At 47.2% G+C, this 22,361-nt stretch overlaps 1 protein-coding gene across 2 annotated transcripts in view; it reads right to left on the bottom strand.

The window, feature by feature from the left end:
- JDP2 (Jun dimerization protein 2) overlaps positions 1-22,361 on the bottom strand; it is a 78,014-nt gene that overhangs the window by 5,237 nt on the left and 50,416 nt on the right. For both annotated transcript variants that reach the window (XM_086937515.1, XM_086937516.1), the window contains exon 3: positions 8,539-8,643. In XM_086937515.1, coding sequence (XP_086793641.1) covers positions 8,539-8,643 — 105 coding nt within the window. The remainder of the gene's footprint in view (positions 1-8,538; positions 8,644-22,361) is intronic.

The following is a 22,361-nucleotide window of genomic DNA, read 5'->3' as shown; positions in this document are numbered from 1 at the left end:
ATGAACATGAAAACAACCTGGGATCTCCTGCTCTGGCTACCCCTGCTGAGAATACCTCACCAGTAGTGGGCAATACGCCTCAGAGGTTGCAGGTAACTGGGACTACTTTGGATACGCTGCATCAAGTAATGGTGCAGCATCGGGAAGAAACCAGAGCTGAGAATTTGCGTACGCAGGCTGCAGTGCGCAAACTTCAAAATAATCTCAGAAGAGTGATAAAAACCTGCAATGAAACATCTACTAGAGTGCAAGAGGCTGAGGGGAGAATTTCAGCTATTGAAGATGCTATGACTCAACAGGCCGCACAGCTTACTACGTTGGTTACTACAAAAGAGGACTTCAACTGGAAGTTAGTCGACTTAGAAAATAGGTCTAGGCGCAACAATCTGCGTGTTTTGGGTATTCCTGAAGGAGGTGAGGGATCCAATGTTAGGCAGTATATTATCGAACTATTTACTGAGGCTTTTCCGGAGTTAACTCAGTGGCAGTGGGACCGGGAGCTTCTGAGAGCTCACAGATTCCCATTTCAGCGTAATAAAAACTCTGGTGGAGCTTCAAAGAATCAACCAAGAGCCATTCTGATATCTTTAAACAATTTCCTGGAACGAGAAGCATTGTATGATCTGGCCCGACCGTATCGTAAACGGAGGGGGAAGGGTGTGGATTTCTTTGTTCGGCCAGACTATTGCAACTTTACTGTTCAACAACGATGGCAACTTCGCCAACTTATTCCTTTATTCCAGGCAAAAGGCGCACAAGCCTTCCTCCTCAATCCTTCGAAACTTAAAGTAATATTCAAGGAAATAACCCATTTTCTCACTTCAGAATGTGCAGCAAAAGACTTATTATCTACAATGTAAAAAATGAGTTGAATTGATATAATAGATATCTGTCTTTATTTCTCGCTTCCCTTTTTTTTCTCTCTACTAAGTGACTGAAAAAACTGATAATTCTTGGACTAAAATGGGATTATAACGCACCTATTGAGCTGTTGGGACTCTTAATTCTCAGTTTCTAATGGGTAGGCCATTAATTTTTTTCTTTCTCTTTTTCTTTTTTTTTCAACCAGATAGGTGCTATGCAGATGAGAGCGCACAGCGAGACGCAATATGCTTCTCAGACCATCACTTTTAGGGACTGATCAGTCCCTTTGCTTTCTTGGGGTGGGGTTGGTGTTGGTGGTGAGGCTGGGAGGGGGAGGGGGGGTCAGGGGGAGGGTGTGGTGGAGGGGCAAGCAAGAACAGGATTAATGTAATCTGTTACAGCGATTGTAAACTAGATGAAGATGGTTTGATTTTTGTTTCAATTCTGGATAAAGTAGGGGTGACTAAACAAAATTGTGACATATATAATGAGGGGAGAACAAAAACAGAAAATAATACAAAAGTAAATGGATACATTAAGGATATGTTCCTGGAATATCTGTGGGCTGAACAACAAGCAAAAAAGGGGTATCTGTGCCCAAATTATTCATAGTATGAAAATTGATATCTTGTGCCTACAAGAAACGCATTTGAGCTGGAATAATAGAAAATGGTTTAATGATCTGGGTATGTGCCTTGTGGGGTGTACTAGCCAAGGAACCACTACTAGGGGAGTGACAGTACTTATTAGAAAAGGGTTAGGATCTTGCAACCGAATCAAAACTGATCAGTATGGAAGATGGGTCATATTAGAATTATACATTGACGGCAAACCTTTAACTATTTGCTCAATTTATGGCCCAAATGTTGACAACTCCGACCTCCTTAACTTTTTAAGTATAGAACTTGCTGCGTGGCCTACTCCTTTAGTATTGTGTGGGGATTTTAATATTCATATAGATAGGGACTTTGATTTAACCTCAGAAAATCCTTATACTGGCCTTAAGAGTAAGACCTACAAGGCACTAAGAGGCTTAGTTACAGAGTTTGGGTTGGTGGATGTAGGCTTTATTTCGAGAGATGGGTCACCTGGATATACATATTACTCTGCCCCACATCAGAAGCTGGTACGTTTAGACTATTTTTTCAGCTCCATGACATTATTAAACAATATCCTTTTTGAGATTTTCCCGAGAATAATCTCGGACCATAATCCTATATTATAGAGATCAAATATGGTCATGGCTTACCCCGTGAGAGAAACTCCTGGACATTCGAACGTAAACTTTTGGCAGACTCTGTGTATGTTGAGCATATGTCCACATGGATTAAGGAATTCTTTGATGTTAATCGTGGCACAGCTACCACTCAAATGGTTTGGGACTCTTTTAAGGCTGCGGTCCGGGGAGAAACTTTGTCCTACTCTATTAATAAACAAAAGTCCTCCCGAGCTAAACTTGCCACCTATTACAGGGCAGTACAAGAGTGGGAAGCTAAATTAATATCCGCTATTAGTACAGCTCAGGATACGGAGCATCTTAAAGCAAGATTGGCTATTCATAAGTCCAGGCTGTATGAGATCTATGCAAGGAAACTTGCTGAACAGTTTGCAGTATCTTGCTCACAAATTTATGAGATGGGGGAAACGACAGGAAGGATATTGGCTAAGAGACTCAGACAGCAGGAAACATTCAATAATGTGAAGGAGATTCAAGATGATTCGGGTCAGATTTATAGTCAACCTGAAGATATTTTGGAGATCTTTCGCTTATTTTATAGCAACCTTTATAGGGAGGAAGATACTTCATATTCTTCAGCGGCATTGCTAGATTTCTGCGGGTCGGATAATATTTCAAAATGAACTGATATTCAAGCTATAGCTTTAGAGGCCGAAATTTCATGGGAGGAAATAGAAATGGCTATTCTCTCTCTGGCTACTGGGAAAGCTACAGGGCTAGATGGTATACCCGTAGAATTTTATAGAGTGTTTAGAGCCCTTTTAAAACAAGATTTATTGCAAACATGTGTAGAAGCACAAAATGCGGTAGCACCTCCATCATGGAGTTATTCTATAATAATGGCATTCTTAAAGAAAGACAAACCTCCTCTTCTTCCCTCGTCGTTTAGACCGATTTCGCTTATAAATGCGGATAGCAAGATCTTCTCGAAGATCTTAGCCTCTAGTATATCAAGGGTAATCTCTACAATAGTCTCGCTGGTTCAACATGGCTTTATTCCTGGTCGGGACACCTCAGATCACGTTAGGCGTGTAATCACTTTAATGGACAGAGCTGAGGCAACGAACAGTGACCTTGGTATTACCCTGTTGGATGCCGAGAAGGCATTTGACAGGGTAGCCTGGCCATATCTGTGGGAGATGCTAGCAATTAAAGGTTTTGGTCCCCGGATCATCTCGGCCATAAAAGCGCTATATGTATCACCTACATCTTGCATAAAACTGAGTTAAAAAAATTCTGATTTTTTTTCCATTTCTAGAGGCACCCGCCAGGGTTGCCCTGCTTCTCCACTTTTGTTTGCATTGTATTTAGACATATTTTTAAATAAACTGAACTCAGCACCGGGGATCCCACCTGTCATAGTAGCGAATACAAATTATAGGGCGCTTGCATACGCTGACCATATAGTGGTGCTCACAACCAATCTTCAGGAAGCCCTGCCAGTTATAGAAGATCTTGCTACTCGCTTTGGATGGTTCCTAAAAAATATAGAGCCAAGTTATTACAAAAAAACTAAATTTAAGACGCTTAAAGCAGCCTTCCGAGTTTGGAAGATAGTCAGGCAACTTTTGGGAATTAGGAAACTCTCGATTTATACACCCTTTAATGCTCGTAAAATATTTCCATCTGTGTTTCAAGATCTGGCAATGGTTCGATGGCGAAATAAAGGAATACACGGGGTGAATGATCTATGGCAAAATAATCGGCTTTTTACTTTCCTGGAGCTTACAACTAGATATAACCTCTCAAATCAGGACTACTTTAAATATCTACAAATACATAGCTTTTTTAACTCCCTGTCACTTGTGGAAGTATCAGGTATTACCAGATTTTCATTGATTGATGACCTGTTTATCAAAAAAAAAAAAAGGATTGGACATTATTATAGAGCTCTTCTGACATTATGCCCTGACGATTTAGAAATCCACGCCTCAGGGTGGGCAGAGAAGTTAGGGGTAGCAACTATTTGTCTAGAAGAATCAATTGCACTTGCTAATACTGTGTTGATCACTGGCAGAGCCCGCACACAGCACTACATGGCTCTTTATGACTTATATTATACACCGCTAAAAATTTCAAAATGGGGTGCGACGGTGGGTATAACATGTAATAGGTGTGGGCTACATGCTGCTGATTCACTGCATATGTTTTTTGTATGTCCGCTGCTAGTCCCCTTTATAGAGGCAATTCAGACCTTTTTGACTAAAGTGTTAGGCTATTCTCTTAGATTAACGGGGGAACATGTCTTAATGGGAGTAACCTCTGAAGTCCTACTCGATGGGCACAAAGGGCTCATATTCATATCTATGGCTATAATGAGAGCATGTATTACTCAAGAATGGATTAGCTCTTCCTCCCCTCCATTCGAAGCATGGAGAGCTTGTCTATTAGCGGCATATAATATAGAGACAGCTATATATAGCACAAAAGGTAAAAAGAAAAGAATGCTGGGAATGAAGATCTGGGACCCAATTCGGCAATGGATTCAGGGGGAGCTGATTTGATAATTATAATTTGTTATTATATTTAGTTCCTGATATATTCGACTGGGATATACTCTGTGCTTACTGATGGTAGTCTGGGCATTATTTTGGCTTTATAAATTTTTGATTTGATTGGTTAATATTACTGTATTAATCATGTATTGCTTGCAAAAAATAAACGTAAAAAATGATAATAAAAAGATTTAAAAAAAAAAAAGGCTAGTGCCTGGTGGTGTGATGGGCAGGGGAGTGAGTCTGAATGTTTAGGGCAGTCCTGCTAAAGAGGCTGCTTAATGTATGGGGGTGATTGTGATAGAAGATTTGTGGGTTTTGTTGTCTTCTTTCCCATGCCTCTTGTGTTCTTTGCGTGCTGAGTCACAAGACAGGTTTTATTTTACATTGAAATATGCAGATTGGCTCTTCCTCCAAGCTCCTTACTAAACTAAGATAATTAGGAAATGGGAGTAAAGGTAAGAAAAGTTAAATGTTTCCTTGATGGTTTCTGGGAACTGAAAGAGAGGTTTTTAAAAGATAAAAAAAAAACAAACACTGCTTGGAAGCTGATGGACTAGGACATTTTTAAAATTCTCCCTGATCTTGAATAAGGCGTGTGTACAAGGATAGAAGTGAATATGCACAAAGTGGATATTGTAAGGTTATTTTTGCAGAAACTCAACATCATAGTTTCTCTAAGGGTGCAGAGAAAACCCTTAACATCTAACTAGCTGCATTATGCGCGTGTACTCAACCTGCACATTCACCCTATATATCTTTGCACGTCAGGTACACTTGCACAATCAATCTATCCCCTCAAAAGCATTTGGTTCACTCACACACTTATCATGAAACAGGAGTCAGAGCACATTCACCCCATGATCAGCCGTGTATCTAGTCCACTTGCAATTATAAACCCATGCTTCACCTTGTAACCGGATCACTTACATACTCACATGATACTCCCTCGTGTTGTAAGAGCCCTTGTCTATTCACTCTATATAGTTCTGTGTGTGCCAGAAACCCTTACCATATACCCTATTATCTGTTCATGTGGTTGTAGGTCTTACACCATTACCCTGTTCTGCTACCTCGTACGCGAAGGGAAACATCCTTTACAATGCAACTTTCACCACGCAGTGCTTTTACATCGCAAGTTTTACAATGCAAACCATAACAACGCATTGCGCTGGGGGGGGGGGGGGCTCTAGGATAGGGAATAGATTTAATTTACTATCCAACACCTTCCCTACTATCCACGGGGACTGGAGTTGGAATAGTAAATTAAACTATTCACTATCCAGCACCCCTCAACACTATGCGTTGTAAAGGCATGGGTTGTAAAAGTTGCGATGTAAAAGCATGCGTGGTAAAAGCATGCGTTATAATGTCATACATCCGTACGCGAAGGGCTCTTGCATACTTATTCTATTCTACATAATGCGGTAGGAGTGTGTACACTCAATTTATGCTGTTTGGTCACAGACGCAGCATAGCACTAGCCCTTTGCTCCCTCTTGGCAGAAGCTGTTGGCGACTCACCTAATGTTCCCTTGTGCATTAATATCCCTTCCATCTGTAACCTCGGATCCTCCCTGTTGCAGGAGCCTTTGCATACTCTCCTTACGTTCATTTATGTGTCAGGTATCCTTGCACACTTCTGCGCTCCCTAATGTGTCAGCAGTGGCAGCGCTCTTACTCCATGGTCTGTAAGATGGCAGGAGATGTGCCCACTGGCCTCATGCTTCCTCGCGTGGCAGGATCTCTTGCACACTTACTGTATACTCCATTGTGGAAGAAGTCCATGTGCACTCACCCGGTAGTCCTTCGTGGCAGGAGCTCTTGCACACTCAACTATCCACCTCGTGTGGCAGGAGGTCCCTGCACAACTTAACCTATTTGTGATCATGTATCTAACGTTTGCCTTGTTTCCAGGGTCAGACTGGGACAGAAAATAAGCCGGGCACCAAAATAAAAGTGGCCCTGTTAGTGTATTAGGAAGCTAAAATACAGACCCATGTGAACTCATTGGAGCAGTTGTAAAGACATGAGTTATAAGTGTTTTGCAAGGTATGATAGACTGCATGGATTTGAGCTTGCTGCAGGCAATGTTTGTTTTAATATCAGGAAAATCAACTGTAAAAACCTGCCCAGAAGACCATAAAACAGGCCCACAAACAGCCAAACAATCGACCCTCACTGACCTGTCAGACCAGCCTATCAGGCAGTGCCTGAAGCTGACCATGCTTGTTACTCTGTGCTATATAACGTGGGAAGGGCATGGGTACACTTAGCTCATGCTCCTTCGTGGTATCAGAGCTTTTGCACCATATTTACCCCTCGGACCCATAATTTATTCACGCCAGACCTGACCAATATAATATTACGGTCTTGCCAGCTCCAACCACGGGCTGCATCTCAAATAAGCATGCCTTCTGACCAGACAGATCAGAGCAAAATATTTTCAGAGACTGGTGGTCGCAGTTGTACGTATCTTTGTCACCCATGTGTACTAGTGGTGTGGGGTTCAATGATGACAACCAGGGCTGAGGTAGGTTGTTCCCTGTCTCCTGCTTCTTTCTGTTTATTGAAACGGACAATGCCTGAATAGATATTTAATACCTTGATAGATATTTAATACCTTGATAGATATTTAATGCCTTGATAGATATTTAATGCCTTGATAGATATTTCCTCTGGTACATATAGAGAAACCAAAACTCTCACCACCAGGACAAGAGGAGTAGGGAATGGCTGTGAGCCAAAACCAACGTCTGCATTATTTTCTGTGGAATACAATGAATGTTGGAGGATCCGGCTTTCAGTGTTAAAACGGCTGGCCACGTGGCATATCCAGGATTACACTTACTGGCCTACTAGAAAAATAATGAAGGTAGCTACAGCACGAGTTGCATGGTGTAGAAGCTGGCTCTGTGGACAGCGACTATGCGGATCTCACATGCCTCATCCTTCCTCTGTGCAATCTTAGAGCCACTGTCTAAGCAACATATGTTTAAATAGAAGCATACTCCTTCATATGAGTTTCCTTGATTGAACATTTTAAAATTAAAACCACTGGAGCACCCCAGTGCTGACAAAAGTTACCAATCACCCACTGTCCACTTATTAGGCTGATCTAAATCAACAGAAGGCAGATGTGGATGAATTATTCAAATACAATGTGGATGACAATCTGAATTTCCCATTTATTCCTATTAGTGCATAGGATGCATCACACATTGAATCCCTATTTGCAACCAAGTTGGTGTGCAATTTGCGCATTGATAGTTTGCGAATAAGGATCGTATATTAGGTCAAAACATCTTGTGTTAGCCAGAGGGCCAGACTCTCTCTGCAGTGCCCATAGTGTTGAGATACCCAGAAAATCTTACATTTGTTTGAGGAATCAGACAACGAAGGTTACAGACTCAATCCAATGCACACCTTAGTGGTCAAGAGAGCTCATGCAGGCATCCCTTCTGCAATGAGACATACGCCCTCTCACGCTCACTCTTGCGCCCAGGATGCCTTGGCCCCTCAATGAGACAGGGTCCCTTGCACACTCATGATTACCTTCATTAGGGTAGGTGCCTCACCACAATCTTCCAGGACTACATTTCAGAAATAGCCCTCATGCACTCATGTGTCTTCCTCTGGGACAGGAGTGCTTTCACACTCTCTTCTGGGACACCCCATGGAGCATAAGCCCTTTAAAACTCACTCTTGTCCCTCATGGGCTCGTGCTTTCACTCACACACCCGCATTGACAGGATCAGGATTCATTTCACGCTTATCCTTGCCTCCTTGTTTGCACAGCTGTCCTTCCACATCTAACCATGTTTGTCCCCTCCAAGTCTTGTGTGACAGGAGTCCTCAGGGACTCAATTTGCCACCCATGTGCGAGGAGCCTTCACGCGTTCACCCCGGTCACCCATGTGTTCCAGTACCTGCACATACTCACCTTCTGTAGATATTCCGTCCTCTCTTTCTTTTTGTTTCGACACCGAGCAGCGGCCACCTTGTTCTTCTCTCGACGTCGTTTCCTTCGCTCTTCTTCTTCATCCAACTACAATGAGAAAACCAGTTACCAAGACTTGAAAAGACCTGGAGGTACAGCTGTTTTGTACTAACAAGAGCCAGTTAAATAGAGAAATCTGTCTGTCCATAAACTACCCTTCAATGAGGACCTTCTGAAGTTTCACTTCGCACAGATCACTTTAAAAGAGACTTTTTACTCTTCCTCAACTGTACAAAATGCCACAGAACCCTGCAGTGTTTCTGGTGCATTTACAGTGCACAGCCATGCATGAGCCATGTGGTGTATAGTGCTGTACATAGGAGGTTAGGGCAAACAGACACTATTAAATAGGTGACAGTCGGTGACTGTTCTTCATTTACACACAGGTATTTTTTTTTAACCAGGCAGTGATCATCTTAGCGAGAAGAATGTATTAGTTAAAAAAACCAATAGAGTGCATATACTTAAGTGTTGTTAGATAATTTATGCTGTTTTCCTTTATTTCACTCTCAGGTACCATGCCTCCTCTAGGAAGCAGCAAGTACGTACGGTGGTTCCTCATCAGGAGATAGATCATTACTATTTTTGTATTCCGAAGACTGGAGTTCTTTACAGTGGCCAAATAGTTTTTTTACGGGTTGATGGCAGGTTCTGCATACAACCAGAAAACAAATTAGTCATTTGAGGAGCCAACAAAAGCGAGGAAAAGCTGATAACCTGGTTTGCCATCTCCTTCCTGGAAGGTTGTTGAGAAGTTGACTATTCATACCAGGAAAAGCAGCCTATTGTGAGATAAGGTAATACCTGCACTGAGGTAGCTGGCTTCAGTGGGTCAAGCCTGAAAACGCCTAACCAGACACACTTTTCTTTAGACTAACAATTATTTGATACCAATTGAGAAGAAATGTTGTTTGTTTTTCTTCAACACTGGTGCTGGTCAATAGATAGAACAAATATTCCATGCTCATGCCTGTGGGGTCCACATGTGAAAGGTTAAGAACCACTGCCTTAAACTCCAGCTAATCCTCTCCCTCGCCAAAGACCCCATCACCACCAGACTCAGCTTCCAGGAAGGAATGAAGGATATTGCATCTTGAATGAGCAGCAGCTGCCTGAAGCTCAACTCTGAGAAGACAGAAGTCCTTGTCCTCAGACCCGCCCCCTCCGCATGGGACAACACCTGATGGCCCCCAGCCCTCGGCAGCCCCCGCACCCATGGACCACACCCGAAACCTCGGCATCGTACTCGACTCCTCCCACTCCATGACCCAACAGGTCAACACCATTGCCGCCAGCTGTTTCAACACGCTACCCATCCTTCGAAAGACCTTCAAATGGATCCCCCGAATCAAGGAAAACTGTCAACCATGCCCTCTACGCCGTAATTAAGAAGGCACTGCTCCACAAACTCCAGACCATACAAAACACTACAGCCAGGCTCGTCCTCTGCATCCCCTCGACACAAACACATCACCCAGCACCTGCGTTACCTGGCTCCCCGTCAAGAAGAGAATCACTTTCAAGATACTCACCTAAGCCTATAAATGCCTCCACAACACCGGACCCCAATACCTCAACGAAAGAATCTCTTTCCACGTGCCCAAGAGAAACCTCCGTTCCGCTGACCTCGCCCTCGCCGAAACCCAATGAATCCGGAAACCCAGAACAGGTGGAAGGGCCTTCTCCTACATCGCGGCCAAGACCTGGAACAATCTCCCGATCGACATCAGACGCGCCCCCTCCCTGACATTTTCAGGAAGACTCTCAAGACCTGGCTCTTCGACTGATCGGAGCTACACCTCCGTCCCCCCTCCTCTCCCCGCCGCCTTGAGACCTGCACAGGTGAGTAGCGCCCTTACAATTCACCTGATTGATTGATGCCTACCAACAACTTGCATAATTAGACTATACTGGTATTCTTAGGTTTGAGGGCTTTCTTTCAGGTGATGTTGTGATGGTGGTTAGGAAGGTAAACTTCCTTTTGATGGCGTATTGGAGTGGGGCATCTGCGGCCCACTGTTCTATGGGGCAAGTCCCAGGTCCATTTCCATTGAAATTGTGGTTGTTGATTCAGGAAGTCTGGGCACTTTTTTTCCACTCACTTCCCTCCATTGGTCTATGGCAGACAGATCGACCTAGGCACCCTGGATCTCAGTGCCATAACATAAGATGCCGCCTACTTTCGCATGGAGTACTGCTTCAAGGATTTCTGGTTCTATATTGTCATGCCTTTTGGTGAATCTTAAGATGCCTTTTGCTGCTCCCTATGCACTTGCTAGGGCCTCCAGGAAAGCCAGTTAGAGAACATCAAACCACGGTATTTAAATGTGCTTGTTGTTTCAATGGTCTGGTTTCCTATTGATAATGAGTTATTATTATTATTATTAGGGAAATCTATAGAGCTCCTGGTTACGCACAGAAGGCGTGTCCCCGCGCTACGGGGAGTGGAATCAGCAGAGTCGCATCGCAAGGCTTACTGCGTGTAGAGGTGGGTTTTTAGGTCTCGTAGAGAGACCTATTACGGTGAACCCAAAAACTTTAACTAAAGCGGATTTCCACGAGTGCATGAGTTCTCGTGACCGTGCTTTTATCCAAGCCACCTGCCTCCGAGAGCTTCAAATTAAAGCCATCTGTTGCTTCCCCAGCGCACTCGGCCTCACTTATCCTCCCCCTAATTAACACACACTTCTTTCACGGCGGCCGTGCTTCAAAGGGATCCGCTCCGCCCCCTGCTGCATTCACTTTCCCTCCACGTTCCCTCTTCTTCCTTCCTCTCCCAGTCTCCCTCGTGACACCTCTTGGCCCACTTCTTGTTTCTCTCTCATTCTCTTGTTTATTGTCACTCATTTGTTATGATAGACTTTCCATCCACACATTTTTATTTCTGGCGTGCTCCTTTTTAAAACACCATGTACGAGCTTTAACTCTGTTTCGCCGCATCTTGTTGCAGGATGCACCAAGAGCTTTTAACAATGGCACACAGGTTCCTATGTTTTCCTACACTTATCTGTGAGACTCCCCTCGTGTGCGCCGCGCTCCGCCTCTGCTGCCACTTCAGCTCACCAGGCTGCACACCCCCTCACTCACCAATGTCCCTCCCACCCTTCCTTTGATGTCCGAGTTCTTACAGGCTCCTCTCCGCCCCCTTCCTTTAATGGCCCTCCCCCAGCACAGAGCGTGCATTGCTTGTTCCCAAAGCGCTTTCAAACCTCCCGTATAGCACTGAAATCCCTCCTCAGGGTTACATCTCACTCTACTCTTCCCTCTCCTTCCCCCGTGCTCTGTCCCCCCAACACTCTCAGTTCATGTCCGTTCCCTACTCTTCCATGTTATTGCCTTGTTTCCCCGCCATCCCTTTTAATTTTATTAGCATTTCCATTGTATAGCACCCCCCTACACGCAGCAGCCATCTCCGTTGGAAACAGCTCATTTCAGTGGTACAAACACAGAGTTAGTGTGCTCCCACTTCACTTAATCACCCCGTGCGGAAGCGTCCCCACACCACTACCTCCCACCCCCCCACATGCAGCAGCCACCTCCGTTGGAAACAGCTCACTTCTGTGGTACAAACACAGAGTTAGTATGCTCCCACTTCACTTAATCTCCCCGTGCGGAAGCGTCCTCACACCACTACCTCCCACCCGTTCTTTTGCTTTTGTTTGCTTGTTCAAATAGCTCTCATTCACGACCAGATCGCCAAGACTAAGTTCGAATTGACAAGCATTCTCCACTTGCGCCTGGACATCTTGCTAGTCTTTGCATCACTTACCGTTATGAAAAGGCTTTGAACAAATATGAGGCGGACAAGCAGGGCTACAAGAGTTGGTTAAAACACCATGTACGAGCTTTAACGCGGTTTCGCCGCATCTTGTTGCAGGATGCACCAAGAGTTTTTAACAATGGCGCGTGGGTTCCTATATTTTCCTACACTTATCTGTGAGACACCCCTTTCTTTGATGTCTGCCGCAAGTTCTTACAGGCTCCCCTCCACCCCCTTCCTTTAATGTCCCTCCCCCTTCCCCAGCACAGAGCGTGCATCGCTTGTTCCCAAAGCACTTATACCCCTCCTCTGGGTTACATCTCACTCTACTCTTCCCTCTCCTTCCCCCGTGCTCCGCCCCCCCAACACTCTCAGTTCACGCCACTTATCTGTGAGACTCCCCCTTGCACTCTCAAAGTGCACACTTTTCGCTGCTCCCGGAGAGTAGAACGGTGTTGCGCGTTTCATGTCCTCCAGGTCGCACCGTCCTTGTGACTCCTAGTGTGTGAACTCCCACATTTTGCATCCTATCTGCTGAAATCTTTCCCCATTTCCACCCTCTCTGTGAGTAGCATTCTCTGCATATAGTACTGTCGCTTTTTGTAAATTGCTCTTTACTTTTTAAATACACACAAAGGCTGCCCCCCTCCCAAATGTCCTGCTTTAAACTTCGTCACTCTGCACCCTCTCACACTCTGCACCCTCTCACCCTCTGCAACCTCTCACACTCTGCAACCTCTCACACTCTGCAACCTCTCACACTCTGCAACCTCTCACACTCTGCAACCTCTCACACTCTGCAACCTCTCACACTCTGCAACCTCTCACACTCTGCAACCTCTCACACTCTGCAACCTCTCACACTCTGCAACCTCACACACTCTGCAACCTCACACACTCTGCAACCTCACACACTCTGCAACCTCACACACTCTGCAACCTCACACACTCTGCAACCTCACACACTCTGCAACCTTACACACTCTGCAACCTTACACACTCTGCACCCTCACACACTCGGCACCCTCACACACTCGGCACCCTCACACACTCTGCACCCTCACACACACTACACCCTCACACACACTACACCCTCACACATTGCACCCTCACACACTGCACCCCTGGTTGTTTACCACACTCATTATTACTTCACTCATATCCCTCATTTTTTCAGCAATAACAAATTACACACAATTAGAAACACCTGTCTGCAGTTTTCACTGTTATTTATCACAAAAAAATCCGGTATTTTTCACGGACATAAAATAGAACTATTACACAATACAGTCCCCAAACAAAGAAACAAACTGCTACATTCCTAAAGACCATTCAGGCATAAACATGCGTTTGACTGTGCTACAACACACACACTGAGCCAGCCACACACACTGCGCCCTCACACTACGTTAGGCCACACACACTGCGCCCTCACACTACTTTAGGCCGCACACACTGCACCCTCACACTACTTTTGGCCATACACACCGCACCCTCACACACCGCACCCTCACACACTCTGCACCCTCATACACTCTGCACCCTCACACACTCAGTGCCACATAATTATATGCTACATAATTACACTGCAATCAATGCAACATACACTCCAAACAATACCACTCAGTGCCACATAATTACACGCCACACAATTACACTCTACTGAATACAATATACACTCCACACAATACCACTCAGTGCCACCTAATTATATACTACTGAATTACACTGCGCTCAACGCAACATACACTCCAAATACCACTGTGCCACATAATTACACGCCACATAATTACACTGCACTCAAAGTAGCATACACTCCAAAAAACACTCATTGCCACATAATTACAGGCCACATAATAACACTGCACTCAATGCAACATACACTCCAAATACTACTCAGTGCCACATAATTATATGCAACATAATTACACTGCACTCAATGCAACATACGCTCCAAATACCACTCAGCGCCACATAATTACACACCGCATAATTACACTCTACTGAATGCAACACACACTCCACACAATACCACTGAGTGCCACATAATGATATGCAACATAATTATACTGCACTCAATGCAACATACACTCCAAACAATACCACTCAGTACCACATAATTAAATGCCACATAATTGCACTATCTATCTATCGCCTTCACTCTATCTATCTATCTATCTATCTATCTATCTATCTATCACCCTCACTCTATCTATCCATCTATTGCCCTCACTCTATCTATCGCCCTCACTCTATCGCCCTCACTCTATCGCCCTCACTCTATCTATCCATCCATCTATCGCCCTCACTCTTTCTATCTATCTAGCTATCTATCTCCCTTACTCTATCTATCACACTCACTCTATCTATCGCCCTCCCTCTATCTATCTATCCCCCTTCCTCTATCTAGCTATCACCCTCACTCTATCTATCGCACTCACTTTATTTATCACATCACCACAGCATCACTATGCGCTACCACAGCATCATTGAACGCCACAGCATCACTGAACGCCACAGCATCACTCACCACCACAACATCAGTCACCACCACCACAGCATCAATCTTTGCAACCATTCACAACAACTGGTTCAAATATGTTCTCTCAATGTTTCAAGCTTTATTACAAATGTCCCAAAAAGATGTTAATATTTCACTTAGGTTCTTGGATTTTCGTCACAATAAAATACACTGAACATAATCTTCACAAAAGGTATTTACAAAAGTTTAAGCTATTGCCATTATAAATTACAATAACTTTTATTTAAGTATTAATTATTTAAAAAAAATAAAAGCCATTGATATTTGTAATATCAATACATCTAAGTCACGTAAATACAACACATATTGCATTACAAATGCTATAGGTGTCACATTTGCAAAAGTTATAACTATTGGCATTGTAAATGACAAAGCTATTAATTTCGCTATTTTCAAAACCAACACATAAATAAAAAATGTGTCATTTACAATACCAATAGCTCAAACTTTACTAATGCGAGACCTATTGCATTGCAAATGCTTGTTAACTTCTTCCTGAAGCCAAGTTCAGATGGCTCCAGGCGAAGGTCCAGTGGCAAGGCATTCCAGCTCTTTGCAGCCAGGTATCTAAAAGACCTGCCCCCCATGCGTGCCTTTTTTATCCTGGGACCTTTAGTAGCCCCGCGCAGGAGGAACGCAGAGCGCGCGCTGGCGCGTACCGGGTGATCAAACCCTGAAGCGGAACTGGTGCCCTACCACCCAAGATGCAGTGACATGTGCCAAGGGCCTTAAACTCGACCCTGCTCCTTACTGGGAGCCAATGAAGGGCCTGAAGGGCTGCCTTGGACGCTGATCTCTTAGGGAATTTCAGAATCAGGCGAGCCGCTGCATTCTGCAGCACCTGGAGGCGGTTGATGGCCTTACCGGTGGCTCTCAGATAAAGCAGATTGCCGTAGTCCAGGCGCGATGTGACGAGGGCATGCACCAGCGTCCTGCGGGCTGTCGTGGGGAGAAGATCTAATACCTTCCGCAGGGTTTTTAGGACGCTGAAGCAGACCCCCACCACACGGCCTATCTGAGGTCCAAAAGACAGATCCGCGTCAAACCACACTCCCAGGTTTCTGGCTTCTTGACAGGGTGTAGGCACCTCCCCTAGACATGATGGCCACCATGCCGATGACCAAACAGACGGGCTCCCCCCCACCACGAGCACCTCAGTCTTGCTGCCATTTAGCTTAAGACAGTTGGTGGACATCCAGGTAGCCAGTTCCTGCATGCAGGCCCTGAAACTGTCCACTGCAAGACTGGGCGCGCGCGAAAGGGAGCGTGTCATCGGCATAGGACACTATGTGCAGACCATGGCTTTCAGCGATGGGCGCTACCGGGGAGACAGAGATTAAATAGGGTTGGGCTCAGGGACGAGCCCTGAGGCACGCCCTGGCCCAAGCCAATCTCCCTAGAGTAACAGTCTCCCTGGCGAACCTGAAAGCCTCTCCCTGTCAGGAAGGACTGGATCCATTCAAGTGCAGCTCCTGATATCCCTCCGTCATTCAGACACTGTAGCAAGGTGGTGTGAGCTACAGTGTCAAATGCTGCACTTAGATCCAGTAGGATGAGAGCCATAGTCTGGCCCTCATCCACCCCCTGACGTAAGGTCTCCACTGCCATCAGAAGCGCTGATTCAGTCGAGTGGCGGGGACGGAAACCAAACTGCGTCTCATGCAGGAGGTCAGCCTCTTCCACGGAATCCATCAGTTGTGTGTTTACCGTTTTCTCTGCCACTTTAGCCATGTAGGGTAAGAGGGAGATTGGCCGGAGGTTCTCCAATTTTTCGAAGCTGATGTTAGGCTTCTTTTGAAGAGATAGCACCACCGCCTGTTTCCAGTCTCTGGGCACAGTCTTGGTCCTGAAGGAGACATCCAAAAGATGTCTAATGTACGGTTCCAACACTGGCAAGCTGTCGACTAGCCGTTTAGGCGTGGTGGGGTCCCGAGGGAAACCTGATTTAACTGACCCACAGATCTGCAAGACAATCTCCGGGGATGGGGTGACAAAGTTGGTCAGCATGTGTCGATCACCCCATTCCCTCGGGGATTCTACAAACTCCGACCCTGCGGTAGGATGGCTAGGGAAGGCCGAATATATTTTTGCCACTTTTTCAGCAAAGAAGTCCGCAATCCTATTACAGGATTCCACTGAGCAATCATCTGTTGCAGTGGAGGGCATCCCACCCGAAAGAGTTTTGTATAGCAAAAACAGTTCCTTTGTGGAATTCCCAGCTTCCATAATCCTAGTGGCATAGCGTGCCGCTTTGGTCTTCCTAATTAGCCCATGATAGGCACGCCTCTCAGTTAGATAGATCTCCGTGGCGTCCATGGCAAAAGCCCCCCGCCACTGCCTTTCAGCCCGCTTCAGTGCTGCTTTAGCGACTCGAAGCTCGTCACTATACCACGGGGCTGTTTTTTGAGTGCGGCCACCCAATTTTGCAAGGGAGAGTGGGGCCGTGCAGTCAAGTGCCTCGGTGATGCATTTACAGAGGTTGGCAATAGCTGTATCCACGTCATCCACCCCGGTGCTCCCCCTTCTAATAAGTGCCGCACTAAACTTAGCCTGGGAGAAGGAGGCCCATCTCCGCCTTGGGTGGTACAGTGGCGCTGGCTCTGGCAATCTAATCCCCGGGATGCGTATGGTAAAAGGTACCAGGTGATGGTCCGACCAGGGAATAGGAATGGGAATCAGGGCGTCTACTTCCCCCCAGTTGACGAATATGGGGTCCAGCAGGTGGCCCAGCTGGTGAGTGGGGCCACTTACTATCTGATTCAACTGAAGGGCCCGCAACGCCTGGCAGAAGTCCATGGCTGCTTTGTCCGTGGAATCATCCAGGTGCATGTTGAGGTCCCCCAGTACCAGGAACTTGTCCCTGCGCAGCGCAGCCTCAATAATGCCTTTTACCAGGCTCTCCCCTAACCTGGCCATAGGGCCAGGGGGTCTGTAGATCAGAAGACTCTTCATCGTGTAGCCGTCATTTACCTTAATGGTGAAGCTACCCGCCTCGCTGTCCAAAATAGGAGAGTAGTCTAAGTGGCACCGTAGGCGTTGCTTGGCTACAATAGCGATGCCCCCTCCTCTTCCGGTGGGTCTATCCTGCCTAAGCATTATGTAGCCTTCTGGTAACGCCTCCAAAACATCAGTTGCTTACTGTTTTCGTCGATTTTGGGCCTCAGATCACAACTTAGTTTTTAAAGGGTTGATTGTTTAAGTGTCTTTGGCCCACTCCCAGTAGGTTTCGGTTGTAGCTAGTTGGGGGTTGTAGGACATTTTTTATTTGTGCTTGGAAAATAGAAACTTAAGCGTACAGAAATAGGGGAGCCTGTATTCCGTTAATTTTCTGGTCATGGGTCAAAGACACATGTATTGTGTTGGACTTGGCCCTTCTGGCAGGTTCACCCCTGAACTTTTTGCCTAGTGATTTCTGGTCTATGCGCACTATGACACTGTGCCGCAGTGTAAAGTGTGTCCTCTCCCTGAGTGCGTGTGTGAGATTGGCCTGCTCTCCCATAGGAATGCATGGGGAATGTCTGTGTCCCTGGTAGTTCCTGATGCGTGAGGCGTGCATGGTCCAGTTTGGTATGTGCGAACTCGTGAGAGTGAATGCTTCGCAACGATGTATGTGGCATGGTTGTGTCTTGCGCGGAAGTGCTACTTCTAGACATGGCTGTGTATGTGCTGTGAAGGTGCTGGCGTGTGATTGGCTGGGATGCCAGGCTCCAGGAGTCTGTGTGGGTCTGCCCCGGTGGTGAATGGAGAGATTAGCATGCTGATGTGAGGGAGGGGCTGCGCCTGTGTCCTGAATAAGGCTGGGTTTCCCCCACACAATGCTGGCTCCGCCCCCTGTGGTGCGACTGATGACCCTAGCCTGCCTGATGAATGAAAGGGGTGGTTGGGCCATCAAGGGTACTCCAAAACCAGCTGCGACTGGTTCTCCCCCCACCCTGCACCTAAAGACAAAGGGAAAAGGTGTATAAAAGAGGGGCTGTGACCCCATGAAAATGTTCTTGTTTGCTGCTTGAATCTGCCAGGGGCGTGCTGCTGCTTGGGCCCAGGGGAAGGCTTGCCTCCCCTGGGCTCTGCCCAGCCCCTGGACTCCTAAAGGACTTTTGCTGGACCTTTGTTCGCTATAGCGCTTGGGAGCGCTGTATTTACCCTCCAAGCGCCTGGAAGTCCTTTCTTTCCCCTCCTAGCGCAAGGAGCGCTTTTGCCTTACAGCGCCTGGGAGCGCTGCTCTTTGCCTCAAGCGCTGGGCGAGCGCTTTATTTGCCTGTTAGCGCTTGGAAGCGCTATTGATCTCAGCCGGTGCCCACCCGGCGTTATTTGCCCTGTTTATTACTTAAAACGAGCGAGTGCCCACCTCGCTGTTTATTTTAATCTCGAGGGTGCCACCCCTCTGAAATGCCCCCGAGATTCACCGCCGCGGCCCGAGCGCCGCAAAACAGGAAGTCAGGCACGACGGTGCCTGATGCGGGGCGGGACTTCCGGTTTGCCGGAGGAAGTCCCGCCCGCCGCCGCGCTGTGATTGGCTGCCGCCGGGAAAAAGAAGCAAACAGCGCGAGCCATTGACGGCCCGGTCCCGAGATGGGGGACCGGGGGAACAGGTAGCGGGCCGGGCGCATTGTGAAGGCGGGGCTCTCATATGCTGAGAGAGCCCCGCAAAGCGCTACCGCCACCCAGGAGAAAGGACCGGAGTCCCCCACGAACCGCCCGGTAAGTGAAGGAGGGCTGGTGGGGGCTCCGTGACTGTGCAAGGCTCTGGGGGCAGTTCCTATTTGTTCGCCGAGCGGCCCCAGTTGGCAGAGGGCCGCTCCAACGCGTCAGGTGGCATCTTCTTTTCGAGCCAGGAGGCTCAAGGGGCATTGGCGGCATCTCGAGTCCCCCGAGAGGGACTCCAGCGAAAGGGGGCATTTCTGTGCATTTCGAGTCCCCAGGAGGGGGACTCCAACCCGAGCCAGAGAGGCTCTTGCTGCCATTGGTCTTCCTGAGTCCCCAGGAGTGGGGACTCCACCGTGCCCACATTTGTTCATTGAGTCCTGAGAGGCTCACAGTTCTGAGAGGGGCACCAGGCGCCCTAAGTGTTCCTGGGTCCCCCGTGAGGGACCCCCCTGCCTAGTGAGGCGGAATTCCTGTTGGAGAGCCTGAGAGAGGCTCAGAGGGACATTCTTTTTGTGCAAAGAGCCCAGCGAGACTCAAAGGGGCCAGTTGGTTTGTTCAGAGCCTGTGAGGCTCCAACGTTGTCCCCACCATTCTCACCAGTTGCCCAGCACTTTGTGGGCAACTGCCACGTTTAGGACCCTGACTTTGGACACAGGGCGTCCTAGCCCTAGAGAGGCCAGTTGGCCTAGGGACTGCCACAGGTGGTGGCTAATGTGATTTTTGCACAACTGTGTGTTTTTGTTTACACCTCTGAATGGGTAGATTATTCATCATGTGTTCTCTTGTGCTACACTGCTGAACGTGTGTTGATGCGTCATGTGTTCCTTACACCGCTGAATGTGTTTTTGATACATCATGTGTTTTGTCCCCCAGGTCTATACCCCTAAATGTATGGTGATATTTAGTTGGTTGTTCTTGCTAGTACAGGTGGTGCTAGTGAGGTCCTGGTTCCCTGCGTGACCTGTTCCTAAGGTGGTTAGGATTGCGTAGGGGGTACTTACCTGATTACCAGTAGTTACTTGTATTGAGCTACAGTGATTTTCTGTTATATTCTAAGTGCTATTCCAAGGGCGTGGTACTGAGCTCGCCCCCTGACCAGAGTCCCAGGACCAGTGGACTCTATTGTGACTGCCCTGACAAATTGCTGGGACTTGTCTGATCTCTCTTGGGCCCCTGGGGCCTCGCTAAAATGTGCCTCGCTCATTCCCCTCGGCAGCTCGTGCACGGCAGCCCGTCCAAGCCTCGAGCAGCACCGCTCTCCCCTGAGCCGCGCCGCTTCGCTGGGTCGCCTGCATCCTGCCTTCCTCTCCTCTTCTGAGCCGCACACATTGGTCGCCCCAGAGAAACGCTTGTGCCTTGCCGGTGGCCCGCTCAAGCCTCGAGCCGCACCACTCTCCCCTGAGTCGTGCCGCTTCGCTGGGCCGCCCGCTCAAGTTTACTGAGAAGGTCACTCGCATTACCCCTGCAACCAGGTCGGGAGGTACTGTCCGTTAGGCTCTATGTTTAAGTTCTAGGCCTACAAGTATTGTATTCTAAGTTCTAAAAGTGCTGATGCCTGACAGTGGTCCAGGTGGCCCTGTCTTGTAAATATCCCTTGTAAATTCTGCCCGTGCCTCTGGCACAATGTAAAGTGTGTGTTTTATCTAATGTATGTTTATTGGAATACAAAGGCTATTTTTATATATACCCTTGTGTGGAGTTTCCTTTGTGGTGGGCCTTGGGTGTTGTTGCTGGGGTGCGTGCGCAAATACTTAACTCATATCGCCTCCAAGTTTAGCCTTGCTGCTCGCGCCACGTTACCTAGAGGGCGAGTAGGGGTTATCTTGGCGTGTAACTCCCTTGCCCTGACCTTAGGAATGGTGATCCCTGACTGACCTCGACGCGAGTCTTGGCCAGCCAGGGTCCCGTTTCTAACATTGGACGCAGCGGTGAGGATAAGGATTTGTGTTTGCGTTGTACCACAGTGGCAACTGGCCACTACAAAGCTCTGCATTTTAGATAAATCACATTTTGGGGATTATGGTATGGAGTTTGCTAAAAATTTCATTTCTGTGGAAATGTGTTTCTTGTGCACTTTGAGTTAGGTGTCCCTAGCTCGGGAGGGTAGATCATCCCCCTAAGTGCAGTGTGTTTTCTGGATTCACCAGAAGGGTGGGATCCAGTGGTGGCAGCATAAGTGTGTTCAGTGCATGTGTCCCCCGTCCCTGCCCTGGAGTAATGGTACCTGTGTCACGTGTGGTCAGGTTGAGAAATCAGGGGTGGTAGAAACTGCCTTACCAGTCTGGGGAGAGGTGTGTGTGGATGAATGGTGTGTGGCACTGGACGTGTGTGTGAGTTCTCTGGATGGGGAGCTTGCTGAATGCTTGTGTACTCTTGTTTTGCTCAGATACCAAAGTTCCATGTGTTAAACTTTTCCCAAGAACGTCTGCAGACAGTGGAGCCTGCTTTTGATTTCTGTGGTCTATTTAGAGACAGATGTTTGGAGTTGGTAATGTTTTGGGAGGAGAGAGGCATAGGGGATGGAGTGATTCCAAAAGGAGTGGCTGAGGTGTCTTCCAGCCCAGTGTGGTGGAAGAGGTTAAGTGTAGCCCAGCTAGGTCTCGGTGTAGGGGCTCACGTCCTGTCTCAAGAGGAGAAGGAGTGGGTGGGACTGCATGTCTCCAGGTGCCCGAAACCCAGTGTCAGGGCCTGGAATGTTTCTGCAGGGAACGTCAGGTCGGGGGCCTAGGCTGTACCAATAGGTCATTTGAGGAAGATCTCCCATAGTATTTGAAGAATGTAGAACATCAGTGAACATGATTTCATGGGTGGGCCTGA

This window comes from Lissotriton vulgaris, chromosome 9 (assembly GCF_964263255.1).
Source record: "Lissotriton vulgaris chromosome 9, aLisVul1.2, whole genome shotgun sequence".
Lineage (NCBI taxonomy): Eukaryota > Metazoa > Chordata > Amphibia > Caudata > Salamandridae > Lissotriton > Lissotriton vulgaris.
Note: the sequence above shows the minus strand (reverse complement) of the source record. Positions and strands in the feature narration are given on the sequence as shown.